The 27,587-nt window shown below is 34.4% G+C and overlaps 2 protein-coding genes and 2 non-coding genes across 4 annotated transcripts; 3 read left to right on the forward strand and 1 right to left on the reverse strand.

Moving 5' to 3' along the window:
* Window positions 1–16,071: 16,071 nt before the first annotated feature.
* Window positions 16,072–19,098, reverse strand: LOC108826033 (pentatricopeptide repeat-containing protein At1g09900). Its single transcript, XM_018599441.2, has one exon. The coding sequence runs from the start codon at window positions 19,021–19,023 to the stop codon at window positions 16,630–16,632; it is 2,394 nt and encodes a 797-aa protein (XP_018454943.2). The 5' UTR covers window positions 19,024–19,098; the 3' UTR covers window positions 16,072–16,629.
* Window positions 19,099–19,244: 146 nt separating this feature from the next.
* TRNAG-GCC (transfer RNA glycine (anticodon GCC)) lies at window positions 19,245–19,315 on the forward strand. Its single transcript has one exon. It is a non-coding gene; the product is annotated as a tRNA-Gly (tRNA).
* A 4-nt stretch (window positions 19,316–19,319) lies between these two features.
* On the forward strand, window positions 19,320–19,404 carry LOC130497895 (small nucleolar RNA snoR114). Its single transcript, XR_008936931.1, has one exon. It is a non-coding gene; the product is annotated as a small nucleolar RNA snoR114 (small nucleolar RNA).
* Window positions 19,405–19,829: 425 nt separating this feature from the next.
* On the forward strand, window positions 19,830–22,261 carry LOC108858476 (putative hydrolase C777.06c). The gene is made up of 10 exons (XM_056989689.1): window positions 19,830–20,231; window positions 20,379–20,517; window positions 20,725–20,852; window positions 20,950–21,097; window positions 21,185–21,290; window positions 21,381–21,439; window positions 21,537–21,572; window positions 21,647–21,756; window positions 21,831–21,891; window positions 21,984–22,261. Exons 1-9 carry the CDS (start codon window positions 20,053–20,055, stop codon window positions 21,844–21,846), a joined length of 921 nt encoding a protein of 306 aa, XP_056845669.1. The 5' UTR covers window positions 19,830–20,052; the 3' UTR covers window positions 21,847–21,891; window positions 21,984–22,261.
* Window positions 22,262–27,587: the final 5,326 nt, after the last annotated feature.

A 27,587-nucleotide genomic window follows, 5' to 3' on the forward strand; every position in this document is an offset into this window, starting at 1 on the left:
ACAGTACTATGCAAAACAAACGATTTGAAAAGTTAAGGAGTGGTTCGAAACTTAATAATCTCTCCGTTTCACAATATAATTAGTTTAGAATAAAAAAATTAATATTAAGAAGTTGTTGTTTTTTTAAAAAATAATATTTTATTAATAAGTTCAACCAATTATAAAAAACATGCATTATTTGATTGACTACACTGTATCTAATAAATATAAAAGTTACATAAATATGTAAACTACTTACAATTTGAAACAAGAAAGTTTTCCGAAAACTATTTACAATAAGAAACAGAGGGAGTATTCCTCATTACTTCGAATTCTCGGATTTTGCGAGTTTCTATCTTCTGATGAATTCATCGTAATCTATAACCCTGTATGTCGATGAAGCACTAGATGATCAATATAAATAAAGTAAAAGTATAGTAACCCTTACCAAAAAGAACAACGCGAGACTATCCGCCCCGGGCAATACAGAAAGCGAGTTAAATTTGCCGACACAACCATATCAATATATCTCTAAACCTACACAGAGAGTCAACACACTACTACAAAAGATCAAAAGCTTTACGACACTGAGATACGAAGAAAAAAAATGTTTGCCATGACTGCCTCCACATTTGAGACATCCAAGGAAGTCAATGACTGAGTATGAAAGAACCCCAAACCCATGTCAAACAGTGGAGAGTTTTTACAAGTAGAGCAGAGTGACTCGAAACCAAGCTAAAGTCGACGCCTTAACACTCGGTTGAAACTGAAATACTGCCATATTGAGAAGTTCAAGGTGAAGTAGTGAGGCAAGCAGTCTACGACAGCCATATACGACCACCGAAATCCGTTGAATAAGCGGATATAACAACAGGCCACACTCATACGAAACTTAACTGAACAGACCAAGCGCCAACACTATTGCACACTGAAGCTCACGAAACGCCTATGGAGCCTAAATATGACCACCGGAGCTCACATAACCATCAGAAAGAAAGGATAGGTCTGCTTTGACACTGGAACGGACTGAAGAACCAACACCCCAAAAGAATAATTTTCCGGCTCAGTAACAGCTGAGATATATTGTTTTAATCTGGTCTCAAGAACACGATAATAAAACACACAAGCTCGAACTCAGCTTTGTAAACTCGCAAACAAGAAACTCTCTTATTAAACTCAATTGAGGAAAATCACTCAAAACCTCAATCACAAACTCATATAACTCGCACACATATATCATCTCATGATATCTCTATTTATATGTCTAAGTTATCCTAATCTTATTAGTACTCGAAGATTTAGATAACTCCTAAATCTTTTACAACATTTATCTCCTCAAATTAAATAGATTAGGATAACTTCTCACTCAAGCTTTACTCAAGCTTACTTCAACAATGTCCCTCCTAAGCTTGAAGTCTTTCTTATCCACATCATGGACACCAATCAATTCACGCATCTCCTTGTACTTGATCCGAGGAAGCGCCTTTGTTAAAATGTCTGCTTTCTGCTCAGTTCCAGGCACGTGCTCGACTTCCAATAAACCCTTCTCGACACATTCTCTTATGAAGTGAAATCTGGTGTGTATGTGCTTACTGCGACCGTGAAACACCGGATTCTTCGTGAGAGCAATTGCAGAGCGATTGTCGATCCTTATGACTGTCTTGGCCGTTGCAGCTCCAACTATCTCGTACAACAGGTCTTGAAGCCATATAGCTTGTCTCGCTGCCTCAGTACCTGCCATGAACTCAGCTTCACACGATGAGAGGGCCACTGTATCCTGCTTCTGAGAACACCAAGTAATTGGTGAGTTTCCAAAGTAAAATATGTGACCAGTCGTGCTTCTTCCATCGTCTGGATCAACGTTGTGGCTACTGTCACTATAGCCTATCAGTCTTGTTGCTTTCTCTGCGTTCTTCTCAAATGTCAGCCCATACGACGTGGTTCCCTTAAGATACCTCAAACACTGCTTCATTGCATTCCCATGTGACTCTTTCGGGTTCTGCATATATCTTGACAACACACCCACACAATAGGAGAGATCAGGTCTCGTATGCAACAAATACCTTAAGCAGCCGATGATCTTCCTGTATCCTGTTGCATCAATATCCTTCTCCTTCTCAGACTTCTCAAGCTTAAGACCAGAGTCCATCGGTATATGCACAGGATTGCAGTCCTTCAAGCCAGCTTCTTCTAGTATCTTCAGAGCATACCTCTTTTGACACAAGGTTATACCGTCATCATGTTGCAGCACTTCGATCCCTAGATAGTAACTCAGTCTTCCTAGATCACTCATTTCAAACGTCGAAGCCATCTCGTGTTTGAACTCGGTTATACTCTTCATACTTGCTCCTGTCACAAAGAGGTCGTCTACATAGACTGCAATGACTAGAAGTCCATCACTCGTTTCTCTCCTGTAAACAGAGGGCTCCTTCAAGCATCTCATGAAGCCAAACCCAAGCAAGATCTTGTTAAGCTTATCATTCCACGCCCTAGGAGCTTGCTTTAAGCCATATAAGGCCTTCTTTAACTTGTAGACCTTATGCTCGCTTCCTTTAACTTCGAAACCTTCTGGCTGAGTAACGTACACGGTTTCTTTTAACTCACCGTGGAGGAAAGCAGTCTTGACGTCCAGATGATGTATCTCCCAGCCATTGGTTGCTGCAAGGTTGATAAGCAGTCGTATTGTCTCTATTCGAGCCACTGGCGCGAAGACTTCCTCATAATCTACTCCATAGCGTTGAACGTATCCCTTAGCGACGAGACGAGATTTATATTTGTTAATGCTGCCGTCAGAGTTCCTTTTGATCTTAAAAACCCATTTCAAACCAATAGGTTTTGCACCGGGAGGAAGATCAACAAGACTCCACGAATCAAGTCGTGTAATAGACTCAATCTCGTCCTCACATGCTTGTAGCCATTCCTTGTATCGTCTGGCTTCCTCAAACGTACGCGGTTCGTCGTTTAAAAACATAAGTAGCAGTTCTCCTTCTTCTTCTGAGAGCAGTACATAGTCATCTAGATATTTCGGCTTAGTAGAAACTCTTTCAGATCGTCGTAGAGTTGGTTCAGCCATTGGTGATTCATCATCACTTGAGTTGTTTGAATCACCTTCGCTTTCTGTCTCATGATCACCTTCCAGCACGTTCTCATCACACACTTCTTGTTTCGGAACAACTGTTTCAGACTCTGCTTCTCCTAACCCATGATTGCCAAAAACTCCAATAACAACCTTAAAGTCTCCTGCTCTGTTTTGATCATCCTGTCTTGAGCCCCAGTTCCAACCTTTGGATTCGTCAAAGATGACGTCTCTGCTCACCACCACCTTCTGTGTTTGTGGGTCAAACATCCTGTAAGCCTTCGATCCTGGTTCTGTTCCGAGATGGACCAATACACGTGATCTGTCGTCAAGCTTTCTTAGCAGTTTACCATCAATCTTCGCATATCCGATACACCCAAAGATCCTGAGATGGCTAATGTTTGGCTTTCTCCCTTGATAGACTTCGTATGGTGTACGATCTTTCACCACTCTTGTTGCACACCGGTTAATGAGATAAGTAGAATGCCTGATCGCCTCTCCCCATAAGTAGTTTGGAACCGACATATGTTTCATAATGCTTCTGGTCATCTCTAACAGTGTTCTGTTTCGCCTCTCAACAACACCATTTTGTTGTGGGCTATACGGAGCAGTAAGATGTCTTTTGATTCCTGCCTCGTTACAGAAGGTGTTGAATTCATGTGAGGTGAATTCTCCTCCCCTGTCTGACCTGAAAGTCTGAATGTGCATTTTTGTCTCCTGCTCTACCAACTTCTTGAAGTTCTTGAACTTACTAAACGCCTCGCTTTTCTCTTTTAGCAAAGCCGTCCACATGTATCGCGAATGATCATCTATTAGCACCAGAATATATCTATTTCCTCCGCTCGTCTTGGGCGTTATAGGCCCACACAAGTCTCCATGAACAAGTTCCAACACTCTTGATGCTCTATAAGAGGTTGCTTGTGGGAATGTAAGCCTTGCTTGTTTCCCAAGTAAGCAAGAACCGCAGATTTTTTTCTCGACTTCAAAGTGTGGAACTCCAATAACCTGCTCTCGTGCTATCATAGACTTCATTGTCTCGTAATTTATATGTCCAAGCCTTCCATGCCAGCGACTAGAGTCGCTTACCTTCGTAGATAAGTAGCACATTGTCTCTTTCAAGCCCATTCGTACCTTGTATAATCTGTTTTTAGATCTGACTGCTCTTGCAATTAGCTTGCCATCACGATCGTGCATAACCAGATGTTCTCCCTTCATCCTCACATCGCATCCAGACTCTGTGGCTTGCCCTAGACTGATGATGTTACTCCTTGGTATATAGTACACCTCTGTTATTCTTCTCGTTTCTCCATTCCTATCAGTGAACTCTATAGTTCCTTTTCCTCTGATATCAATCCTGGAGTCATCGCCGAAGCGAACCTTTCCTGTAATAGAGTCATCAATCATCGAGAAAAATCTCTTATCACCACTCATATGATTTGAGGCTCCATTGTCAAGGTACCAAGTGCTATCTTCTTCTTTATCTCCATCGTAATCGCTTGGCACTATCTTTCCTTCGTTCAAGTACACAATCTCGTGCATCATAAGCTCATCTGCCCCCTGTGTACTCTTGTTTTCATCTTCTTGTGTCTCCTGTAATTTAAGCAATCTGTCTGGACAATCTTGCGCAAAGTGTCCGACTTTATCACAGCGAAAACAGGTTATCCTTGAGGCATCTCTTGCTTCACCGTTTCTACCACGTCCACGGCCTCTATTCATATAGCGTCCTCCACGACCTCTGCCTCTGTAGTTGTTGTTATAATTGCTGTTGTTGTAGTTTCGGTAAGGCTGTGACTCATTATTGGTGAACAACAACTTGCTTTGATCTTCTTGCGGCTCTTCATCATCACAAATTCGCTCCTCATATGCCTTCAGCCGACCTATAATATCCTCAAAGCTCGTTGTTTTGAGATCCAAAACTTGCTCAAGTGCAGCCACGATAGTAATGTATTTCTTCCGTGGAACACTTTTGAGAAACTTCTTAACAAGTTTTGGTTCCTCTATTACTTCTCCGAGTGCAGCAGCCTTAGAAGATATCTCTGAAAGTTTCCCAACGAAATCATCAATCTTCTCTGTTTCTTTCATTGAGAGTCGGTCAAAATCAGACATCAAGGTTTGTAACCTAGCTTCTCTCACACGTTCTGCTCCTACATGTCTTGTCTTAACCGCATCCCAAACTTTCTTTGCCGTATCCAACTCACCGACTTGAAGTATAAGCGCCTCTGGTATAGCCTGAAACAGTAGTGCCATCGCCATATTGTTTTTCTTCCCATCAGCCACCTCTGTTTCAATACAATCCCAGACCTCATGTACCTTTAGTAAAATCTTCATTCTCATGGCCCACACTGTATAATTAGTTGAACTCAGCATGGGACACTTGATAGAAGATCCACCTTCCTTCGGTTTCATTGATGCAACAACTAGGTCTCCCATCGCAAGCTCTGATACCAAATATTGTTTTAATCTGGTCTCAAGAACACGATAATAAAACACACAAGCTCGAACTCAGCTTTGTAAACTCGCAAACAAGAAACTCTCTTATTAAACTCAATTGAGGAAAATCACTCAAAACCTCAATCACAAACTCATATAACTCGCACACATATATCATCTCATGATATCTCTATTTATATGTCTAAGTTATCCTAATCTTATTAGTACTCGAAGATTTAGATAACTCCTAAATCTTTTACAACATTTATCTCCTCAAATTAAATAGATTAGGATAACTTCTCACTCAAGCTTTACTCAAGCTTACTTCAACAAGATACACCTCCAAACCAAAGAACCATTCCGAAGTTACTCAATATCGACGGAGAAAAAACCAGAGACAATCGAAGAATGAAAATTGATAGTCTCCCAACCCAAAAGCCAACTTCTCCACGAGTCTCCGCTTCGATAACCTCACCATGAAGCCGCTTCGATAACCTCACCATGAAGCTAGAGGTAGCAGCACCGTCGCCAATAAAGACATTCAACCGCACAGAACACTCACCGGTTCGAAACCCTATCCCAAATACATCCATATGTCGGAAACAGAGCAGGAGAATGAAGAATATAAGCAGAGGAAGAAAGGCGCCTCCGCTGCTGGCCGTCACGCTTGCCGGAAGTTAGAGATTAAGCTATTACGATTTTGGTTTTTTTTCGATAGAAAGAATAAGGAAAAAAAAATTAATAAATGTATTGAATAAATTATGAATCTTGTAAATTTTAATTTGAAAAAATCCAGTTTTTAGGCTAATTAATTAGTACACATGACAAAAAATACTTTCATATCGTTGGATGATTTTGAGCAAGGGAAAAAGGTTAATATGTACACATATATAATTAGATAATTTGTTTTATAAGGATGGGTTTGGACACCCTAATCCCATATGATTGATCGGGACCAACCTTTATCAACACTGAGATAGTTTACAAGACCAACTTATGTTCTAATCCCTTAGTTTACTGCATCTGGTGGTAAAGGGAAAATAGTTTTAGTTTGGAATATTCCAAGAAGGTTTTACTGAAATGAATCTGAGATGATTTCTTTTGCTATAAGTTATAAGTATATAAATACACTTCAAATTTTAGCCAAAAAAGTATACAAATACACTTATACGTTGTTGTTTTCATTTTTTTTTTGAAACTTTGTTGTTTTCTTTTTGCATGTACAAGTAATATGCTAGATAATAAGAGCATGTTCATCCAAGAGAAACCCACCAAAATATCTCATGAACAAAATATTAATAATTTAGTATAATTTCGTTACTAGTTAAATTTTAATTTCGTTACTAGTTAATTTCGTCACAAATTGACGCATTTGTAAGAGTATCTTAATTTTTTTGAGTATCTTAAATGAAAGTTCTTGTCTTCTTCTCTTTTTCAAAAAAAAAAAGTTCTTATCTTCTTCTCTCAAACATTTTCTTTAATCATCTTTCCACTTTTTTTTTTGTTCAAACCACTTTTTTTTAATTCTATTTGTTATTGATTAGAATCATTGCTAGATTATATCATGCAATGGGGGTTGTTCTAAGTAGGAGAAAATCTGTAAATCATGAACGTAAAATGATTTTAATTTTGGATTTTTGGTCATCAGTTAACATAGTTGCCACTTGGGAGTCCCTACTCTGAAAGACATGATTTAATGGTTGCCCTTTTGTGTTAGCTGTATAATTGTTTTTCTCTTTATTTTATTCTTCAAAATGTTTAATTCATAATTTTAGATCGTCAGTTATTTTTGGGGGATAGTGGTCCTAGTGGGGTGTAAAACCAAAAACAAATCTCTTATGTTAAGCTTAAAGTGTTTTCAATATTTTACATTATAAAATATTAATTTGTACCCTACCTCATAAAATATCTTACTATGATATTTATGAATCCAGTATCATGTGTTTCGTTTGTTGTATTGCCAAACTTCTCACAAAGACTGAAATATTCTTGATTCACTTACGTTCAGTGTTTATAGATTAATATACATGTATAATGTAACAATATGCATACAGATGTACAACTGGAAGAGAAGATTGTTCTACGTCTTGAATCTATATATATATTTCTTTTTTGTAAACTGCATTCCTGAATCTGTATATTATAATAAAGAATTAATAATAGCTAGAATATATTTGTGTATAACTAAAAAATTTGAAAACCAACTGTGACAAAAATCCAATTCTTATACAACAATCTTAGACAATGTGACATGTCTAACTAATGACCAATATCATATTAGCAATATGGTTTGTCTATAAATCTTTTATAGTGAAAATATGGTTAGTAATTTAAACTATGATGACTAAATCACATATTTATTCTTGACAAGTGAAGGTAGTAAGCCGTTTAGTTAATTGATAACACATACTTCTTATTCCTAATATGCTATGGAAAGGATTATTTACAAAACTTTATGTATTATTAACATGATACTGAAGAGAAGTGGGTGCGTGAATGACATATACCCTTTGGAGGGGACTGCATGCTATAATTTGATGTCAATGAACTTTCTTCCCTACCAAAAACCCATACCCTTCTTACTTTCCAACACATAGTTATGATTATTACTAATTGATAATTAAGAACGATTGTTAGTTTCTTTTTCTTTAACTGATGTCCCCGACCGTACAGATCATTTAATCATCGTTTTATATAAGGTGTCAAGGTTTAGTTTATTTCATATTTAAGCAATTTTTTTGGTGTTTCAGTTATTAGGTTATTCTATTAAGACCATCTCCAATGGTTCAATCTATTTAAAAAAAAAAAAAAATCTGTGATAAAATTGAGTTATACTGTAATATCTCTTAACTTTTATGTTTTCTCTCAAAATAAGAGAACATTGGAGATTGTTTAAACATAGCTTAAGCTCAATCTCAATCTACAGACTTCAATGGAGACACTAGTTTCTATTATTACTATTGACTTCAATAACTAATAAGAAAGAAAAAATAGTCTATGTGGACTATTTTCTATTTTGGGACTGGGAAATGAAACTGTTGGAACACGATTGCTAATTTTCGTTTTCTTTTTGTTGAGGGAAATCATCAATTATCAGAGGTCATGTGCCCCCGGTTTATTTGTAGGTTTTAGATTATTTGGCTGAATGTTTAGTTAATATCTAGTAAATTGGTAATGTTTTGTTGTTATGTTCCACTACTTGTGGAGATTAAATCGTTCTTGCCCCTATTACAAAATCAACTCAGCTCCGCCACTGTTTATTATAGAGTTTATACAAAAGTATGTACATCAATTTATAGTCCTAATTCCTAAATAACCAATAAATTATTAAAAGTTGGAACAAGCCTTGATTTAGTTCAGAAGATCCATCAGATTCAGACCATGGTATAATCGGTATAGGAACATTACAGGTAAAATGCAGATCATGTGGTCATGAAAGGGGACAACTTTATCTTAGTTAAACAATATTTGAATACAATACAATAAAATCATATACAAAACAATCATTGTTATAAGATATGCTCCCCTTAAGATTCGAGCTTTAGATCATTTCTAAAAATTAAAAACAAACAAAATAGATAAACTACAGAATGTTCATTGATAACAAAAAAATCAAGGAAATTCATTAATTTTAAGCTAATTCGACATAATTAGTTGCAAGCTGTCTGCAAATTTGAAGGCCGGTCACTACTGGCTCTAATAAAAAAGATTAGTAACTGTTTGTATATAAAGAAATTATGTATTTACTATTGACTAGGACTCTAGGAGTGTGCATTCTAAATTTCTATGAACCAAACAGAACCCAAACCAGAGTTTATATAACCTCATATGTTTATTTTATTTAATACGGAGTATTACACAAAAATATGACCGTACATAGACAATTATCTTAGTACAAAATGGTAGACACAAAAGTAACAGAACATGGAGGTGATTCAGCAAACAAAAGCATTAAGTGGGCCACTGTATTAATACCAAACACAAAACCCTCAAATCCACGGTCTAGGTCAAGCACAAAGAACGGATGTAACCAATGTGCTTTCTCACGAAGACGCATAATTCGTATATCCCAAGACAAAGTAATAAGCCAATGAAGTAAGTGATTGTAACCATAAGCAGATTTGGTGTTCAAAAAATAAAAAAACATAAGCAGACAAACCTAGATCACACAAAAACATAACATTTGGAGAGATGGGTGAGCAAAAACAAAGAATGAAAATATTTTGGGTTGCAGATTGATAACACATTTGAATCTGAATTTGGCGTGTCCAAGATGAAAACACAAATTTAATACTGAATTAATAATTAAAAGACGTTTTTTTATCAAAATAATTAAAAGACGTTATATTGAAAAATTAACCACTGATTACAAAAAGAATAATGCAATAATCGCTTAAAGACAATAAATTTGGTAAAGCTATGCAAATCCTAGTTCTTGTGGCGACTTATATGTGTTTGTAAATATCATTTTTCTACCTAAGTTCCTCTCTCTATTTATATTATAAATAACCGACTTCTTTCTTCTTTTTTCAAAGCCGATTTCGCTTTCTTTGACAGCCTCTCTTCTTAATTAGGCCGATTCATTCACATGACGAGCCTCGTTGACGAACACAGTCCTTCTCCAATGAAACGATAGTCTGAAATGCAAATCTTATATCATGCAAAACATAGCATTAATTTGCAAAGAATCGAAGAAACGAAAGAAATTGTGTGTTTGTGTTTTGACAGAAGAGTGCTTAAGGAGACACAACACATAAGTTCAATGGCATTGATTGTCGTAGTGGGTGACTCCAACAATGTGGCTGCACAATTCATAGAGCAGTAAAGAATTCACCAATGTTGTTTATGAGTAAAGTAAGAAGAGGGATCTTTTTAACTTTTGTTTGACTAAGGCTTCCAATCCAAGACTAAAGTTTTTTAAGTGCATGATTTTATTGTTTAAAGGTTAAATGTTAAAAAAAAAAGACTATATAAAGGTTAATTCTTCCCACTTAGCCTATTTACCATAGCTAATTCTTTTAAGGGTATACTATCAATATATAGATGCAAAATAACTTACTAAAATGATGGTTCAATCAGAGTCGTCGTCGAGTTTCAACAAACCATTCTTATCTGTATAGTCTCAACTGACCACAGAAAACACTGTATATTGTACAGTAATGTAGATAGATTGAACAGTTCTCTCTCTGTCGGTGTTTGTCCACAAGTAACCTCTTACCCCTTGAAGCTCCAGTAGCATTTACTGCTAAATGTTGACGCAAATATCATAAATCCAAGGTAGAACCCTGTATACAAATTCCCCACTAAAAGACAAGAACAAATCTAATCGCTTTCATAAACCGGGTCGATACCATTTAAGCATTACAAACAAAACAACAAATCACATCACCAACATATTTTTTTCCAAAAAAAAATTGAGAAAATTTGTTCACAAGATATTCTTGAAAGTAACACTTTTATAGTATGATTGTGTATGGAACTATATGGTAATTAACAGAGTATGCAACGTAAGAGAAATGAGCATCATAAGTTCTCTCTTAGCCTTTACATGGAAAAACAAACAGCAATAGTAAGTTACTAAGTTCCAATAAAAGGCAACAGCTGAAAACCGTTTAATTGGACATGATCTTTTGTTTGAAGAATATAAAAAACTTGGGACACAAATAGTAGTTGAGGAAGATGTCCACTTTACTTTTACTTTCTCAGCAACAGTTTTCAACTTTGGCTTACTATCAGAATCAGCCAAAGATGAAGCCATTATCACGAGATATTACATTTAACATCACCAGGTTCACACAAAAAAATTTGAATTAGTGATGGGCTTAATTATGCGTCAATACATCAAACCAAATCAGCAAAATACAACAACGGAGATCTAATGCAACAAGCAACCTATCAACTTCTGTATACAGAAAAAAAAAGACTTCCGTGTACAGAAAATACAGAAAATAATGGATACCTTTAATGATGTAGCGATGTATAAGATATCTGTTCTGTTCCTAGCCATTAAATCCTACCTTTCCCAGGATATTTCCTTTTTCTTTTCATAGTACAGTCGGACCTTCTCAATTGCAACGAATTAAACCAAGACCAACAAAACGTTATAGCATATAATGAAACAAATCCTCAGAACTACAGGTGTCAAAGTGGGATATTAGCTCACACGCTTGCTCAACTCACCTCAATTTCTTATGAACATAGACACTTTTCAGGCTCATTTAATAAATTAAATGAGTTTCATGTCCGAGCTTAAGTTTAGTTACATTTTATATGAGCACAATTTAATGAACATAAACAAATTCATGAGTTTTGTTTTTTTTTTCAAAATTAGAAGTGTTAAAATGAGATGTTAGCTCACGAGCTTGCTGCTCAACTTAACTCATTTCTTATCGACACTTTTTGAGGTCCATTTAATAAATGAGTTTTATGTCCAAGTTTAAGTTACATTATAATTTATATGGACAAATTTTAATGAACATAAACTAATTTATGAGTTTGGTCTTTTCAGAATTAAAGTTTATATATATAAATATATTTAAATGATTTATAATCTTTTGTTTTAGTTTGATTTTTATAAGTTAAATATAGTATCAATTATCTTTTTAATTACTCTATATTTTAAAACTGTATATTATTATTATTTTATTTTTTATTATATTAGTTTGCGAACTATCTTACTTAACACATGATTAATTTGAACCTGAGTTTGAATTTTTATATTACACCTCATATAATAGATAACCTTAGCTAAGGTAGCTTATGAAAATTTTGAATTCATCACGAAAGCATGTGTGGTATGATCCATTGCTTGAAGCCTACCGAAAAAGCTATATACAAATGGCAATGGATCATACCAAACAGAACATCTTTAAAGACAAAACTCTTGGTCAAAACCAAGCGAGTGGTGATAGTTTGGTGGTAAGAGGAAAATTTCAGGCAAGGCGTAAACCCATCAATCTTGGGTTTCAGTCATGTTTTTTTTTGCTTGACCATACGAAGATTCAGTCATGTTAGTAACTAAGTTGTCATTTTGCTTGACCATACGAAGATTCAGCCATGTCTTAGACCTATTTTAGGAAACCCAAGGCCAGACTGACCGTCGACATTATTGCACTTAGAAGATTAGTTGGGATTCGATCCAGATACTCGTCAAGTTAAAATGAAAAATTCTACGACAAGCACAAAGAATTGATGGCCATAACCAATGTGCCTTACCTTTACAAATTACAGCGTAATATGTTCAACTACTAACGCAAAGTAATAAGCCTCGAGATAAGCGATTGTATAAATATAAATATAAAAAAAAATCAGCAAACAAAAGCATAAGTGCGTTTGAATAATACCAAACACAAAATCCTCAAGGCACAGTCTAGGTCAAGCACAAAGAATGTATGGCCATAACCAAAGTATTTTCTCTTGAAGACGCGTAGTACATCCCATGACAAAGTAATAAGCCAACGAGGTAAGTGATTGTAACCATATAAGCCGACAAAAACAGTATACATTTAAACTTAACCTAAATCTCACAAAAAACACCTGCAGTATCTGCATTTGCAGAGATGGTGAGAAACAAAAATAATAAGGAAGATATTTTAGTTGCTAAAGGATATAACGACCTAAATGGTTTTTGGTGTTTTTATTACAGAGTGACTTCAGTAATGCCACTGAAGAACCATAAGATGAAATATAAAACACAGCTTTTGCAACGTATGGAAGAAAAGAAGGAAATATTATAAAAATGTTCATGTTTAAGAAGAGTGCTAAAGGAACATAATCCATCAATATCTAATGGCATGGATTAGCAGCGGGTGACTCAAATAATGTGGCTGCATGATCTAGGGAAGTAAAGAAGGATACCACAAGGTTGTTTATGAATAAACTAAAGATTTTTGGCTTCTAAGGCTAAAGATTTTAACTTCCTATTCTTAAGCCATAAAGTCCTTTACACTTAACCCATTTGCCAAAGCTTAACTCTTTGAGGGTATTTCTCAATCCATAAAATGACAAAGAACTTACTGGATCATGGTTCAATCAAAGCCGTCTAGTTTCTCAAACTATTTTTTGCTGTAAAGTTGTAACTGTAAGCTAATTAACCACAGAACAAACAATGTACATTGAATAGTAATGTAAAGAGAACGAAAAGTTCTATCTCTAACGGATCCACAACTAATTAGTTAGGCCATATTGTTTGTCAAAATTTTTGACTTTCTACCAATAAAAAGAAAAAGAACAGAAAAGACAGAATGTTGCTATAGTTTTGGATGGTTGGATGGTTTATTTTTCAATGACTAAGTTTTTGACTTTCTAGCAATAAAAAGAAAAAGAACAGAAAAGACAGAATGTTTCTATAGTTGGATGGTTGGATGGTTTATTTTTCAATGACTCAGTTTCTAGCAAAAACTGGTCTATTTTTCTCTAGCTTGATCAGTTAATGTTAGGATTGGTAGATAGTTGTTAAACTTGATTTAAATGTATTTGATCAATGCAAATTTATGTTTATCGGTTGATAAAAAAAAAGGAAAGAACTTATCTATCATCTATCTTATTAAAACAGAAACATTCTATTGGACCTAACATTTATTTTGTAAGTTTTTAAATTAAATACACCTTTATACTTTATATACTTTATAGTTAAACTTACATTAAATCATTAATGTTTCTTTCTTTATACTACTATCTACGTTTCCAAACAATATATTTATTTCTTTATACTACTATCAATGCTTCCAAACAATATATTTTTTATACTACTATCAATGTTTCCAAACAATACAATAATTAATCTTAGTTATGTTATATCTATCATTTTCTTTTTAAAATTTTGTAGAAACGTCATAATTTCATAAATTGTAAAATAATAAACTTTAAAATTTGGAGTATAAGATTACAAATTATGAAATTATTACAATTTAAATCAAATTAGATTACATATCGGTCATCCAACAGTTCAATCGGTTAATCTCGGGTTTTAGTAATTTTTTTAATATGAATATTTTAAAAACCTAAATTGAATTGTCAGATCTCCGAATTAACCGGTATAATCACAATCGGGTTGAATTTAAAAACGCTGATTTAAATGCAAAAATATTTTAAATACACACTTTTAAAAATTACCAAAATATTTATTAAGTTATTAGTGAAATTTTTCATCATAAAATATTCCGCGCTTCCAAAGCGCGGGTCAAGATCTAGTTGTGATTTAGACTAAAAGAAACGTTTTCACTGATAAATTGCTATCATAGATTAAATATGACCCATGAATCATATTTCTGTAATTTATTGAAAGTTTTAGTTATTTACCTTGTTTTGTTCTTATTTGTTTGTTTCTTATATTACTACACTGATTGCATTTAGATTAATCACTTGAAATTCATTCTCACTGCTTAAAAAACAGGATTGAATTGACATATTTTATACTACTTTGATATTAGGGTTGAAAAATTAATCATTATCAAAGATCTCTAACGGTTTTGAGATTCATTTCCATGTTAGTTATGTTGTTCTCAAAATCTATATGTTTAGTTTCCGAATGTTAGAGCTTTGTCTCTCCGGATGTGGAGTTATGTCTTGGAAGATTTTGAATCTTTCTTTACGTATTTGAACAATGTATCTTGTTCTATTTCCTTGTTTGAAATGATATACTATGATAAGGTTAAAAAAAAATAGTTCTTGCTGAGTCGGCACCACAAGTAGTCTCTTTTCTCTTTTTCAAATGAATGTAAAATTTATTTAAACAAAAAAAAAATTGTTACATCAGATGCTTCTGGTTTTGATTTCTATAATCAAATGAAAGAACCTAATAATCTATAGAATCTGTTAAGCTTCATGTTTGGTCCCGCGTCCCAAACCATCCAACTAGAGCCTCTTCAAGGTACCTCCGGCCAAGTCCTTGCACTGTTAATAATCTGATGCGGAAACTTGATTAGATTGTTCTCGTGCTGTGGTTGGTCACCATGACGACGAGAATATCGTTCCCTCCAAATGCTGTGTAAAGAATTGTTTACAACCAAGGTAGAATCTACTAAAGAAGTCTTCCACGTAAAGACAACAACAGTTATGATCGTTGTCATAAAGCGGGAGGTCCGGGACATACCCATTTAAGCACTACCAACAAAACAGCAAATCACATCACCAAAAACACTATTTTCCAAACACATTTTTCACCAGAGATTCTTGAAAGTAAAAACTTTCCTTTTGGGCATGAATGTGTATGGGATTATGTTTGGTAACAGAGAATGCAGAGTTAAAAGAGTTTGCGTAAAGGTTCTCTCTGCCTTCACATGGAAAAAAACAAACAGCAACACAACGAAATGGGAATAGCTTAAGACGTTAATTGGACAAGCAGAGCAGACATGACCTTTTGTTCATAACAATCTAAAACAAAAACACTCATTCAAAAAGGTGCCATCTCTTCAACTTTGCTTTTTCAGCAACAGTCTCTACTTCGGCTTACTATCAGAATCAGCCTAGAGACGGGCATTATCACGAAAATGATGTCTGATAAGTACCTTCAACATCACCAGGTTTCACACCAAAGCAAACTAAACAAAAAAGAATAATACAAATATACAATAACAGAGCTCTAGTGAAACAAGCAACCAAACAACTTTACTATATCCTTTTCTTAACAACTTCACTGTATCCAAATACAAAAAAAAAATAATGCATATCATTAATGATACAGCGATGTGCAAAAGATATACACCATCAAGAATAAGCCTCAACTTTTCATCTATTATATTTCTAACCACTGAGTCCTGTCTTTTGCAAAAGATTTTACTTTTTCTTCTCAATAATTGATGTTATAGCCTTCAGAGAAAGTGAGCATCGTAAATGTACAGAAACTCTTGGTGTTACAGTCTGTAATGAACTCACTACTCAGAATCATCAAAGTGATCAATAAATAGAGAGCAGTATGATTTAGGCCACAGATGTTTCTTTGCATTTAAGTAAAATCCAAATCAGAGAGCAGTATGATTTAGGCCACAGATGTTTCTTTGCATTTACTTGTGCGTATCTCACATTATAGTGTTCTAATTACTATTCCATCAATCTCTCTTCCTTTGATACCTCTCAAACACTCTACCAAGAAGTTTGTGGTTTGTTATGAACTTATGATAATGAAAGTAAATCCAAAAAGATGTTTATGATACCATAGACTGTTTTGAGGAGGGCAGGGGTGAAATACGACCACGCTCAACCAAACGTAACATTAGCTGATCTGCCTCCTCAACTTTTCCTTCCAGAACAAGTCTCTTGCTAAGCTTCTCACACATCTTAACATCAGGTATCAGATCACGGTTAAACATCCGACAAGCCACTTTATATGCTGATAGAGGTACACCTTTCTTAAGATACCCTTCCATAAGTACATAACATGTCTTAGCATCAGATGTCGAAGCTGTCCTCAGAACTTTACCCAAAAATTTGTCTGCCTCCTCGAGCTTTCCCAAACCACAAAGCTTCTCAATGACTTGATTATAGACTGTCCTGCATTTCTGCCGCTGCAGCATCTTCTCCAGTATAGCCACGAGATCATCAACCTTTCCCAAAAGGCAGTATCGATGGATGACAGTCCTGTATGTGACAGGGGTAGGATCTATGCCTTTATGAAGCATCTTCTTCATAAGTTCCGTTGCTTCATCTATTCTACCTTTTTTCCCCAATGCATCGACTAAAGTGGTATACGTGAAGACATCTGCGTGTTTGTTGATCAGGTACATGTCATCAAGCAGTGAGAGAGCAGCGTCTACCTCATCGTTCTGACAAAAACCATGAATCACCGTAGTGAAATTCACGACATTAATAGCACACCCTTTGTTCAGACACTCCTCCATGAATTTTCTGGCCTCGTGTGTTCTCCCATCCCGGCAAAGACTCTGGAGCAGTAAGTTAATCTCAACTGGGCCTGGGAAAAAACCTTTTAGCACCATCTCTCTAACAACATCACATGCCTCATTCAATTTCCCTTCCCTACGAAACCCATGCATAAGTACACTATACGTAATAGCATTCGGACTCCACCACTGCTCTTCACTCATGTTCATCATTTCTCTCGCCTCAGACGATTTCCCCGCTCTGCACATCCCATTTAACAGAGCCGTGTACGACACAGTATTTGGTTTGTATCCATGTGTGTGCATAACCTGAAGCAGCTTCTCGGCTTTGTCCACCTCACCCAAACGACAGAAGCCATCAACAACTGTGGTATAAGTTACTACATCAGGAGGGCAGTGTCCCTTTGACAGCATTTCATTAATGAGATCTTTTGCCTCAGACATCCTTCCTTCTTTGCACAATCCATGAACTATAGCACTATAACACACTTTATCAATCCGAAACCCTTTTCCCTCAGCCTCTTTTAGAAACAAAAGAGCCTCATCCGCATGACCATGCTTTGTGAGCATGTGAATAAGATTATTGTAAGTGACTTGATCCACCACCAAACCATGCTCTTTCCCCATCTTCTCCATCAACTCTCTCACTTCAACAATCCGCTTCTCTTTGCAAAAAAAACCCATTACGGTATAGTAACTAACTTTATCCGGCACACAAGGCATTCCCTCAAGCATCTCAACAGCTTCCTCGACTCGACGCAAGTCACAATACCCTCTGATCAAACAGTTATAACTCACCACATCCGGCGCTATCCCAATAACCTGCATACGTTCCACAAACCGTAAAGCCTTCTCCAACCTATCCCCCCTAACAAAAACATCAACAGCAGTGTTGCAAACCAACAAGTCAGGCTCAACACCAGCTCTCTGCATAAGAGTCAACACCTTCAATGCCTCTCTCACCCGACCCGCTCTGCTATACGACACCATCACAAGCGAAAACGCTTTAGGTGTTCGACGCACACCTCTGCGTTTCATCAGGACAAGAACTCTCCTCGCGCCCTGACATAGCTTGGTCCTGCTGAGAACCTCGAGCAGGGAGTAATACACGACGGGGTGGTGGCGGTACCGCCACTGACGATCCGCCCAGTAGAAGAACTTGAGAGCGACGCGCTCGTCGTCTTGCGAGCGTAGAACTGCGCAGACTTGGGAAGGTTTGAGGCTCCTCAGGAGATTCCTCATCTCGCCTTCGTGCTTGGGGTTCCAGGATGATCTGAGACCGATCAGTCGGTTTGTCTCTCTGACCAAAGGATGGCGAGATTCGTCTTCTTCTTCCTCGGCGGCGTCGAATCTACTGTTGACGTCTCGTCTCGATTGGGGGATATTCCCGAAAGATTCCAGAACGGATAAATCATCATCGTCGTCGTCGTCGAGACTTTCTTCATTGTCGTCTTCTTCTTCTGTTAATTCATCTATCTCGTCGAAGCTAGGGTTTCGAATTTCTCCGGATTCGGTGTCACTGACGTTGAAAGGAGGTGACTTTCCGGAACCCAATTGCGTGAATTCTTCTGGAAGGTGGTCATCTTCGCGATGAGAGAATCCCGAGGAAGGAGAAGTGGAGATAGATGCGTTAGAGATTGGAGAAGGTGAGAATCGGATTAAGGGTCGACGAAGAAGGCGAGTAAGCCTTGAATTCAACATCAATTAGAACAAAAAGAAAAGGAAACGGGTTGTGTTCTTCACGAATATAGCTTTCACTCAAATCCGTAGTGTTCTTCACAGAGCAAAGTAACGGAAAGAAATGCGATTTTGAAAAGTTGGAACTTGAAACTTCAATGGGGTGAGAGAGAGATCACGGAGAGGAGTTTGGAAAATAAAAACAGAATGTTTAATTACGATATGTGTTCAAATTGAACAACGTAGCACCAGTGGTCTAGTGGTAGAATAGTACCCTGCCACGGTACAGACCCGGGTTCGATTTCCGGCTGGTGCATTCTGAGCTGTGAAGAAAACTTGGTTCAGCGATTGTTGGGTCCATCGCAAACATCTGATCTTCAGATGAAATCGCCATACTCTGAGCTCTCTTTTCGGTCAAAAATAAGTTATAATTTTTTCCGAAAAGTATCAATTTATTAGGTAGACAACAGAAATAAAAAGCCTTAAAATCCGAATGTGTTTGCAAATCATACAATAAATTTTTATTTAGAAAAAAAACTTTTTAAATGAGAAACTTTTTGTTAAGATCTGTATGAAAAAAGTATTAGCATCTTGAGATGAAATTGCCATAATCCTGAGCTCTCTTTTTGGTCAAAAATAATTAAATTGCCATATGGAAAAGGTATCTAACAAGAAGTTCGTTAAAGTTATATTTGAAAACAAATATAACATCCTTGTTGTTGAACGAAAAAGAAGAATCAGCGATCCTCATGTTTATTACTCACGAATTGTATCATGCTTTGTAAACTCACATTAAAGTAGAGTGCTATAAAAAAAAAAGAATCAGCGATCCTCCCAATTGCCACAACCAGCGGGAGTTACATTCAGAGCCGTCAAGACTGCGACACGTGACAAACGTAACCGTTAGAACTGTAGTAAATATATTTGATGTCCTCTCACCCCCTTTGCGCGTAGTCGACGACACCCTTCTTCTTCTTCTGTATACCTCTTTAATATATCGTGTCCTTTCCTTCGCTGGAACATTCCATATTCTCTCACAGGAAACATACTCCGATGATGAACGGTTCGATTCCGACTGCGAACGGTGGAGACGGATCGGCTCTGATATTCCTGGGAACGGGGTGTTCGAGCGCGGTCCCTAACGCAATGTGTTTGATCCAGAAATCAGATTCTCCCTGCTACGTCTGCTCCCAGTCTTTTTCGATCCCTCCAGAGAGAAACCCTAATTACAGGTACATACATACATTCGAGTGTGGAGCAGCTAATCTTAGGTTTTATTTTGCTTCTTGCATGTCCGTGAATCCAGCTCAGAATTTTGCTTCAATTGCTGGGATTGTCTTTTTCATTGCAAGAGTTATTATCTTGTTTTTTTTGGGCAGGGGAAACACTTCACTTCTAATTGATTATTATTGCCAAAGCGATGGCAAGCATAAATACATTCAAATCGACGTTGGAAAGACATTCAGAGAACAAGTACTTCGTTGGTTCACTCTTCACAACATTCCTCAAGTTGATTCTGTAAGTCGTGTATGAATAATTGTGTTTCTCCTTTTTTTTCTGAAAGATGTATTAGCATGCCTGAGATAATGTATGAAGAAAGCTAAAAAAAAAAAAAAAAAAAAAAAAAAAAAGGAAGCAAGCTAACATGAGGCAAATTTTTAAATCTTTGAGTTGCAATTCTAAAGTGCATGTAAGGACCTTTTTTTTTTTTTGCATGATTTGCAGATAATTTTGACACATGAACATGCTGATGCAGTACTTGGTTTGGATGATATACGTTCTGTGCAACCATTTAGTCCTACCAACGATATAGATCCTACTCCAATTTTTGTAAGCCAATATGCTATGGACAGGTAATAACATCCCTCATGATCTTTGTTATTTTCTTTTTCATCTTTCTAGACTTTGAAGCCGTAGTTACATGCTTCTTTTTTTTTAAAAAAAAAACAGCCTTGCTGTGAAGTTCCCGTATCTGGTTCAGAAGAAACTTAAAGAAGGCCAAGAAGTTAGGCGGGTAACACAGCTGGACTGGAGAATAATCGAAGAAGATTGTGATAAGCCATTTGTAGCTTCAGACTTATCATTCACGCCACTTCCCGTGAGTTTCTCAAACCCTCTGTAGAAATAGTGATTTACGTCTCCCTGCTTGATTTATCCGGAGACTTAGATCTTGTTTATGCCGTAGGTGATGCATGGAGAAGACTATGTCTGTCTTGGTTTCCTTTTTGGAGAAAAATCTAGAGTAGCGTATATATCTGATGTATCACGCTTTCCCCCAAGCACTGAGTATGGTAAGTCTGTGTAACAAAGTGCTTAGTGTGTTATTGATATTCTCAAAAGAAAATAACCCAGACTCTGTTTGTCTTTGGTGGATTATACAGTTATATCAAAATCTGGGGGTGGACAATTGGATCTTCTTATCTTGGATACACTATATAAGGTAACACAGATCATCTTTATTCAATGGAAGTTGGAATTCTTTTCTGTCCGCTATATGCTGATGATCTTCACATTCTTTATTTTATTCGTGACTACAGACAGGATCCCACAACACCCACTTATGTTTCCCGCAGGTTAGCTTAATTTGAAGATGTGTTTTTTTTTTTTCTTTTTATGGTTGATGTGTGCTTACTTTTGCTTTCTGTAGACTCTGGAGACAATCAAAAGACTGAGTCCAAAAAGGGCTCTTTTAATCGGAATGACTCACGAGTTTGATCACCACAAGGACAATGAGTTTCTTGATGAATGGTATAAAAGGTAGAAAATTATATCAGAAGACGGAAAGAGAGGTGTATTCTTATTTATTTGTTGAAATGTTTGGTTTTGTTAAGGAAGGGATCTCAGTAAAACTTGCGCATGATGGCTTGAGAGTCCCTATTGACCTATGGAGAGGTAACAAAAACATTACTTGGCCTTCTTGTTTAGAAAACTAAGATTATTTCCATATGTTGAATTTGCACCTCTGGTTCATTAAATCTCGTTAGGCTGAGTATCTAAACCAGAAGATGAGGAAGCTTGTGTAGTTGTATGGGTCTTCTTACCTTAAGATCCAAAGAGAGAAGACGAAAATGAGAAACGGTTTTCTTCAAGATGATTAAAAGATCTTTTTTTTTTGTTGTTTTAACCTTTTCATCTGAAGTTTGGATCTTTGTATCTTTGCTAAGTTATAGTTTAGGATTTAACCCTTGCTGTATTACCTTTTTGCATTTTTCCCTGATATAATTGTTAAAATAATAACAAAAGAAAGAAAAAGCAGGTCATCTTAAAACTACTAATTTTGGTGAACACTGATTACTACATCAGTCAAATTTATAATAGAAAATCATTCTCCACTAATATAATAAGGCTTGGTTTCCTATAGTTAAATTCTTTTATATTTATAGTGATGGAAAGAGGAAAATCATTTCTAGTCACGGATCATTCTCATCCTGAGCTATAAACAAAACAACAAAATACATGTTCACTCATAGCTATTTTTACCCTAAGGTTTCTTCGAGAGTTTTTCTTAGGTTCATCCTTTATAAAAAGTTTATAGGTTCACCAACCAATACCATTGTATTATTTCATATTTGGTATCTTTTAGAAAAAAAACAAAACTATAAGAATTGTTCAAATTATATTATGTTTTTTTTAAAAATAGTAGTATTTGCCAAAAAAAAATAGCAACATTAAACCCTATATTTTAAACACTAAATCATAAACCATTCGGTGAATCATGATCTTTTAGATAAATCATAAACCCTAAATTCACTACAAAAAAAGATCAGAATACATCACTTAAATAGAATCAGAAAAATAAATGATATTATTTGGAATTACTTATTAGCAAATGATACAAAATTTTTGTTTTAACATCAGTCATAACAAACGATGCGGTTATTAACTTTTTTTGGCATCGATTCAATGAACTTGATGCAAATCTATATTAGTTAACATCGTTTTTTGAAAAATGATTTAAAAAATAAGTTTACATCCACTAAATGATTGATGCATTTTTTAATTTGTATTAACATCACTTACAGAAATGATACAGAAGTAACATCCCCTTACTATTATTTGAGGAGACCACTAATCAAATTAATCTTTTGTTTATGTGTTTATTACATGTGTGCAATTTCCTATGTGGCATCTCCACATTTAACCTCACACCATTTTTTCAAAAGCCCATTTTTGCCTAGAGTATTTACTTCTCATGCCATTCTAATGGACATATGTTATATTGAGTAGGGAATAAATGTTATTAATATCCAATATTATACATGATGTGCTTTACGTGATGTATATATATAATATTGTAACGTTTGTTATTTGGTCTTGACCCTTTTAAGAAATTATGATTATACTAACATAAAATATATATTTTATAAGATTATGGTTATACTAACATAAAAGCATATTCTGGTTCGTTGCTCATACTAAAATTTTTTTTTTTTTTGTTCCAACAAAAGAACATATATATATTTTTGTTCCAAGAACATATATATTTATATATTTATTGTTAATATAATGTTCATACTTATAATAGTGGTAGTTGTCATATTTTATACTTTATTTATATTTTATCCATCGTTTCGTGAAAACATATATTTATATATTTGTTTGTATATTTTATGTTTATCGTAATTTTTATATTTTTTTTTTATTTTTATGATACAACCATAATCATATCTTAAAAAATGCCATTATTGATTATTCAAATGATTCTAAATATATCGTAATTAAAACCTTAATTGATTACTCTACGATTAAATCGGACCAATCTTCCATTTTCAGAGTATTTTTGTTGATCATAATTTATTGAAACTTTATCAATTACGGCAATACACATAAATTCAGGATCAATGTATTTTACTTTTTTAATTATGTTAAAATTTGATTCCTTCATTTCAATTATAGGAAGGCGTATTATTTTGTTGCTTTTTTGCGGAATGATATTGATGCGTGATTAGTAATCCACATCTTCTATATATTATTTTAGGAGCATTGTAAAGAACTAACCTTTACTTCATGTATTATTTACAGGTGTGCAATTTCCTACGTGTCAGCTCCACAAATCCTCTCACATCATATATTAAAGAACTCTTTATTAACTAGAAGAATTACAAAAAGTGACATTCACCATATCACACTGATATATACCATATGTCTTGCATCATTTATTCATAGATATCCTAAAAAAACAATATGAGCTCATGTATATCTCGTACATCGTACCTTCTTCTCCGTTATAAGTGAAAACGATAATAAGACATATAGAATTATAATCAAACGATAATCTGCTCATGCCAATCGAAAGTCGAAGAGTGTCTAAATGGTCCACGATTGATCTATCGGCTAATATATAAAACATAGTTAAATTATAAACTATGTTAACATGATCATTATAAACTCAAACGATATACTTGGGAAAACAAAAAAAAAACTCAAACGATATACTAAATGGAAAATGATGGTGTATCAAAGCTTGGCAATTTAATCATCTAATGTATGTATACTTTTCCATTATGCATTCTATTTCGTACATATAATGTTTATTTAGTAAGAGAATCATATTACAAAACAAATATATACATATAAATGGTCATATTATGACATATACATTATTTTCTTATAACGAACATTCATATTACAAAACAAGTTTGTATCTGCAACGGACCTCTATGTCATACACATAAGAATAATGAAAATTTGATACATTAGTTTAGAAATTAATTTTTATGATATGATCAAACATTTAAGTAGGACTGGGCGTTCGGGTACCCATTCGGGTTTCGGTTCAGTCCATTCGGGTTTCGGGTTTTTGGGGTTCCCCATTCGGATATTTCTAAATTTCGGTTCAGATTCGGTTCGGATCTTTGCGGGTTCGGTTCGGGTTCGGATAACCCATTTAAAATGTTTTTAAATTTTCAAAATTCATTATGTACTTTAAATTTTCAAAATCTATAAGAAAGATAATATATTACATATAAATTTTCATAACATATATGTCAAAATACCTTAATTTAACATATAAATTGGTTTTCTTTGAATATTTGGATAAAGAATCAATAGATATTTAACTATTTTGGTGTTTTCAGTATACTTTAGCTATTTTAAACATTTACTTTTGACTATTTGCATATATTTTTCGAGTATTTTGGAAAACTTAAAGGTATCTTATATATTTTTAATATTTTAATATACATTATATATAAAAATAATGTATATATTTAAGTATATAAATTTATTTCGGATACCCAAAATATTTCGGTTCGGATCGGATTCGGTTTCGGTTCTTTAAATACCAAAATTTTGAACCCGTTCGGATATTTAATCAATTTTGGTTCGGGTTCAGTGCTACTTTTTCGGATCGGATTCGGTTTGGTTTTTCGGGTTTGGATTACCTTAAATATGGCAAATATATCAATTAAATTATGACTGATTGATTTGTTTTCAAAGTGATCAATCGAATGACATTAGTAAAATATAATTTATGGAAACTTTCGATCAGAATGGAGGCGCAATTTATGTCCTTTATTTAATTTTCTGATTTGAAAGTAATTAATTCGATTATTCATTATTCCTAAATCCTAATCAGATTCTTCTACTATATAACAAGCAGTGCTCACCACCTATCACCTCACCACATTCTCTTAGCTCTTAAATCCTCCTTGATATAAACCAGTCTTGAATAGTGCCATTAGAAAGTTGTCCTAAACGGTTTCGAATCGGCAACAGAATTAAAGACGTCCATGAGGGAGGTGCTATCAAGACTGGTTTAGTTATAAATATAAGATAAAACGAAACATACTAAACATATGAAATAAAGTAGTGCTTTAGTATTATGTTTTCTTATATTTTTTATGCTTGGATTTATTACTTTATTTCATATGTTTCGTTTTATCTTATATCTATTATTTTAAATGAAAATAAATTTAGACTTATATATCTACGTTTTTGTTCTCTTTTACATCATAATTTTTTATTAGTATTTGCTTATCCCTTATGTATTGTTTTAGAAGCACTAAAAGGAAACAACCTTAACTTGATGTGTTATTTACACAATGTCATTTCCTATGTGGCATTTTCACATTCACTCTCATTCTTATCTTGAGAAAACCTTTTCAATACTAGAATAATTACATCTTTTTGCCATTGTCAAATCAGTCCAAATTTTGTTATAACACATGAATCATTGTTACAATCATTAAAGATGATTAATTTTTCAATCAATCATTTACGTGTTGACTTTGTTTTCCCATATATAACATTTCCACGTAGTTTATATTAAACCATTTCCAAATTCATCATTTACGTGTTGACTTTGTTTTTCCATATATAAAATTATGTGTGTTAGATTTATTGTTTTTTGGTAAAAAGTTAGATTTATTGTTATTACTTATTATAAATATGATATTATAATATCAAACCAAAGCCAAATCATATATCAACTGAAAATATATACCAAGTTATAATATAAATCAATTTCAATTGGTATATGGTTTGACTTTTTACGTAATATAAAAACGTGAATTTGGCAACAACAGTATAATATAAAAATGTGAATTACGAGCTCCAATATATATTTGACTGATTGTGTAGATCTTTCAAAACGGAAACTCCAAGATTTTTTACGTAAGGAATAAATATAAATGATGACACAGAAGTAGTTATTGTTGATATGTTATTCAATATACTTGATCTATGGTCAAATACCGTAGTGAATTTTGTTTCCTAATTTCTGGAACAATAATATAATACTTTCCAAAATTTTGCCAAATATTATAAGCGTAAATTTTGGAAAATTTAAAATTATTGAATTGGCGACACAACAATCGTTTCAAACTCAAATCTTTGCGCCTAATCTCCCTATGTTTGATGACTATATATATATCAAACCAAACTCATTTATACAGCATCACTAACAGCCTCAAACAAAACTGCTATACCAAGCAAAATTAAAAAAAAAATTATGGAGATCACCGAGTTACATAGAGCTGTTGTTCGAAAAACCTAAGAACGAAGTTCTGTTTAATTATTCCTAAGTTTGTACTCCTCATTTTTGTTTTGGTAAAATGTACTAACTATTTTTGTTTTTTTTTTTGTTTTTTTACCGACTTTTTTAGAACTTGCTGACTTTTTTAGAACTTACTGATCAGCCTGATAATTTTTTATATTTTTAATTCATGGTTTTATTTTTGTATTTCCTGTGTTTCGTTTTTACTTATATTTAGAATTTTCAATGAACACAAGTTTGGACTTATATTATCTTCATATCATAATTTCTTTTATTAGTTTTTGTTTATACTTTTTCATTCAATTTTATGTTATATGATCGAAAAAACAATTAAACGAAACCACAAGTTAACAAATAAATAAAAATATTCGTGTGATTTTTATTTTACTTTATAAAATTCATTCTTTCTTTCCATAAAATCATATCATCTTTTAAAATAATTTCACCCCGCGCAGGGCGCGGATTATCACCTAGTCATTTTAATAAATGTTGCAAATTTAACATCAATGATATAAATGATACTAACCTTTCACTAGATACTAATATGTGTACGTACTGTAATTCATTAGTGTTGGTAGATTTTTTTTTGACA

This window comes from Raphanus sativus, chromosome 1 (genome assembly GCF_000801105.2).
Source record: "Raphanus sativus cultivar WK10039 chromosome 1, ASM80110v3, whole genome shotgun sequence".
In the NCBI taxonomy this organism is placed as follows: Eukaryota; Viridiplantae; Streptophyta; class Magnoliopsida; order Brassicales; family Brassicaceae; genus Raphanus; species Raphanus sativus.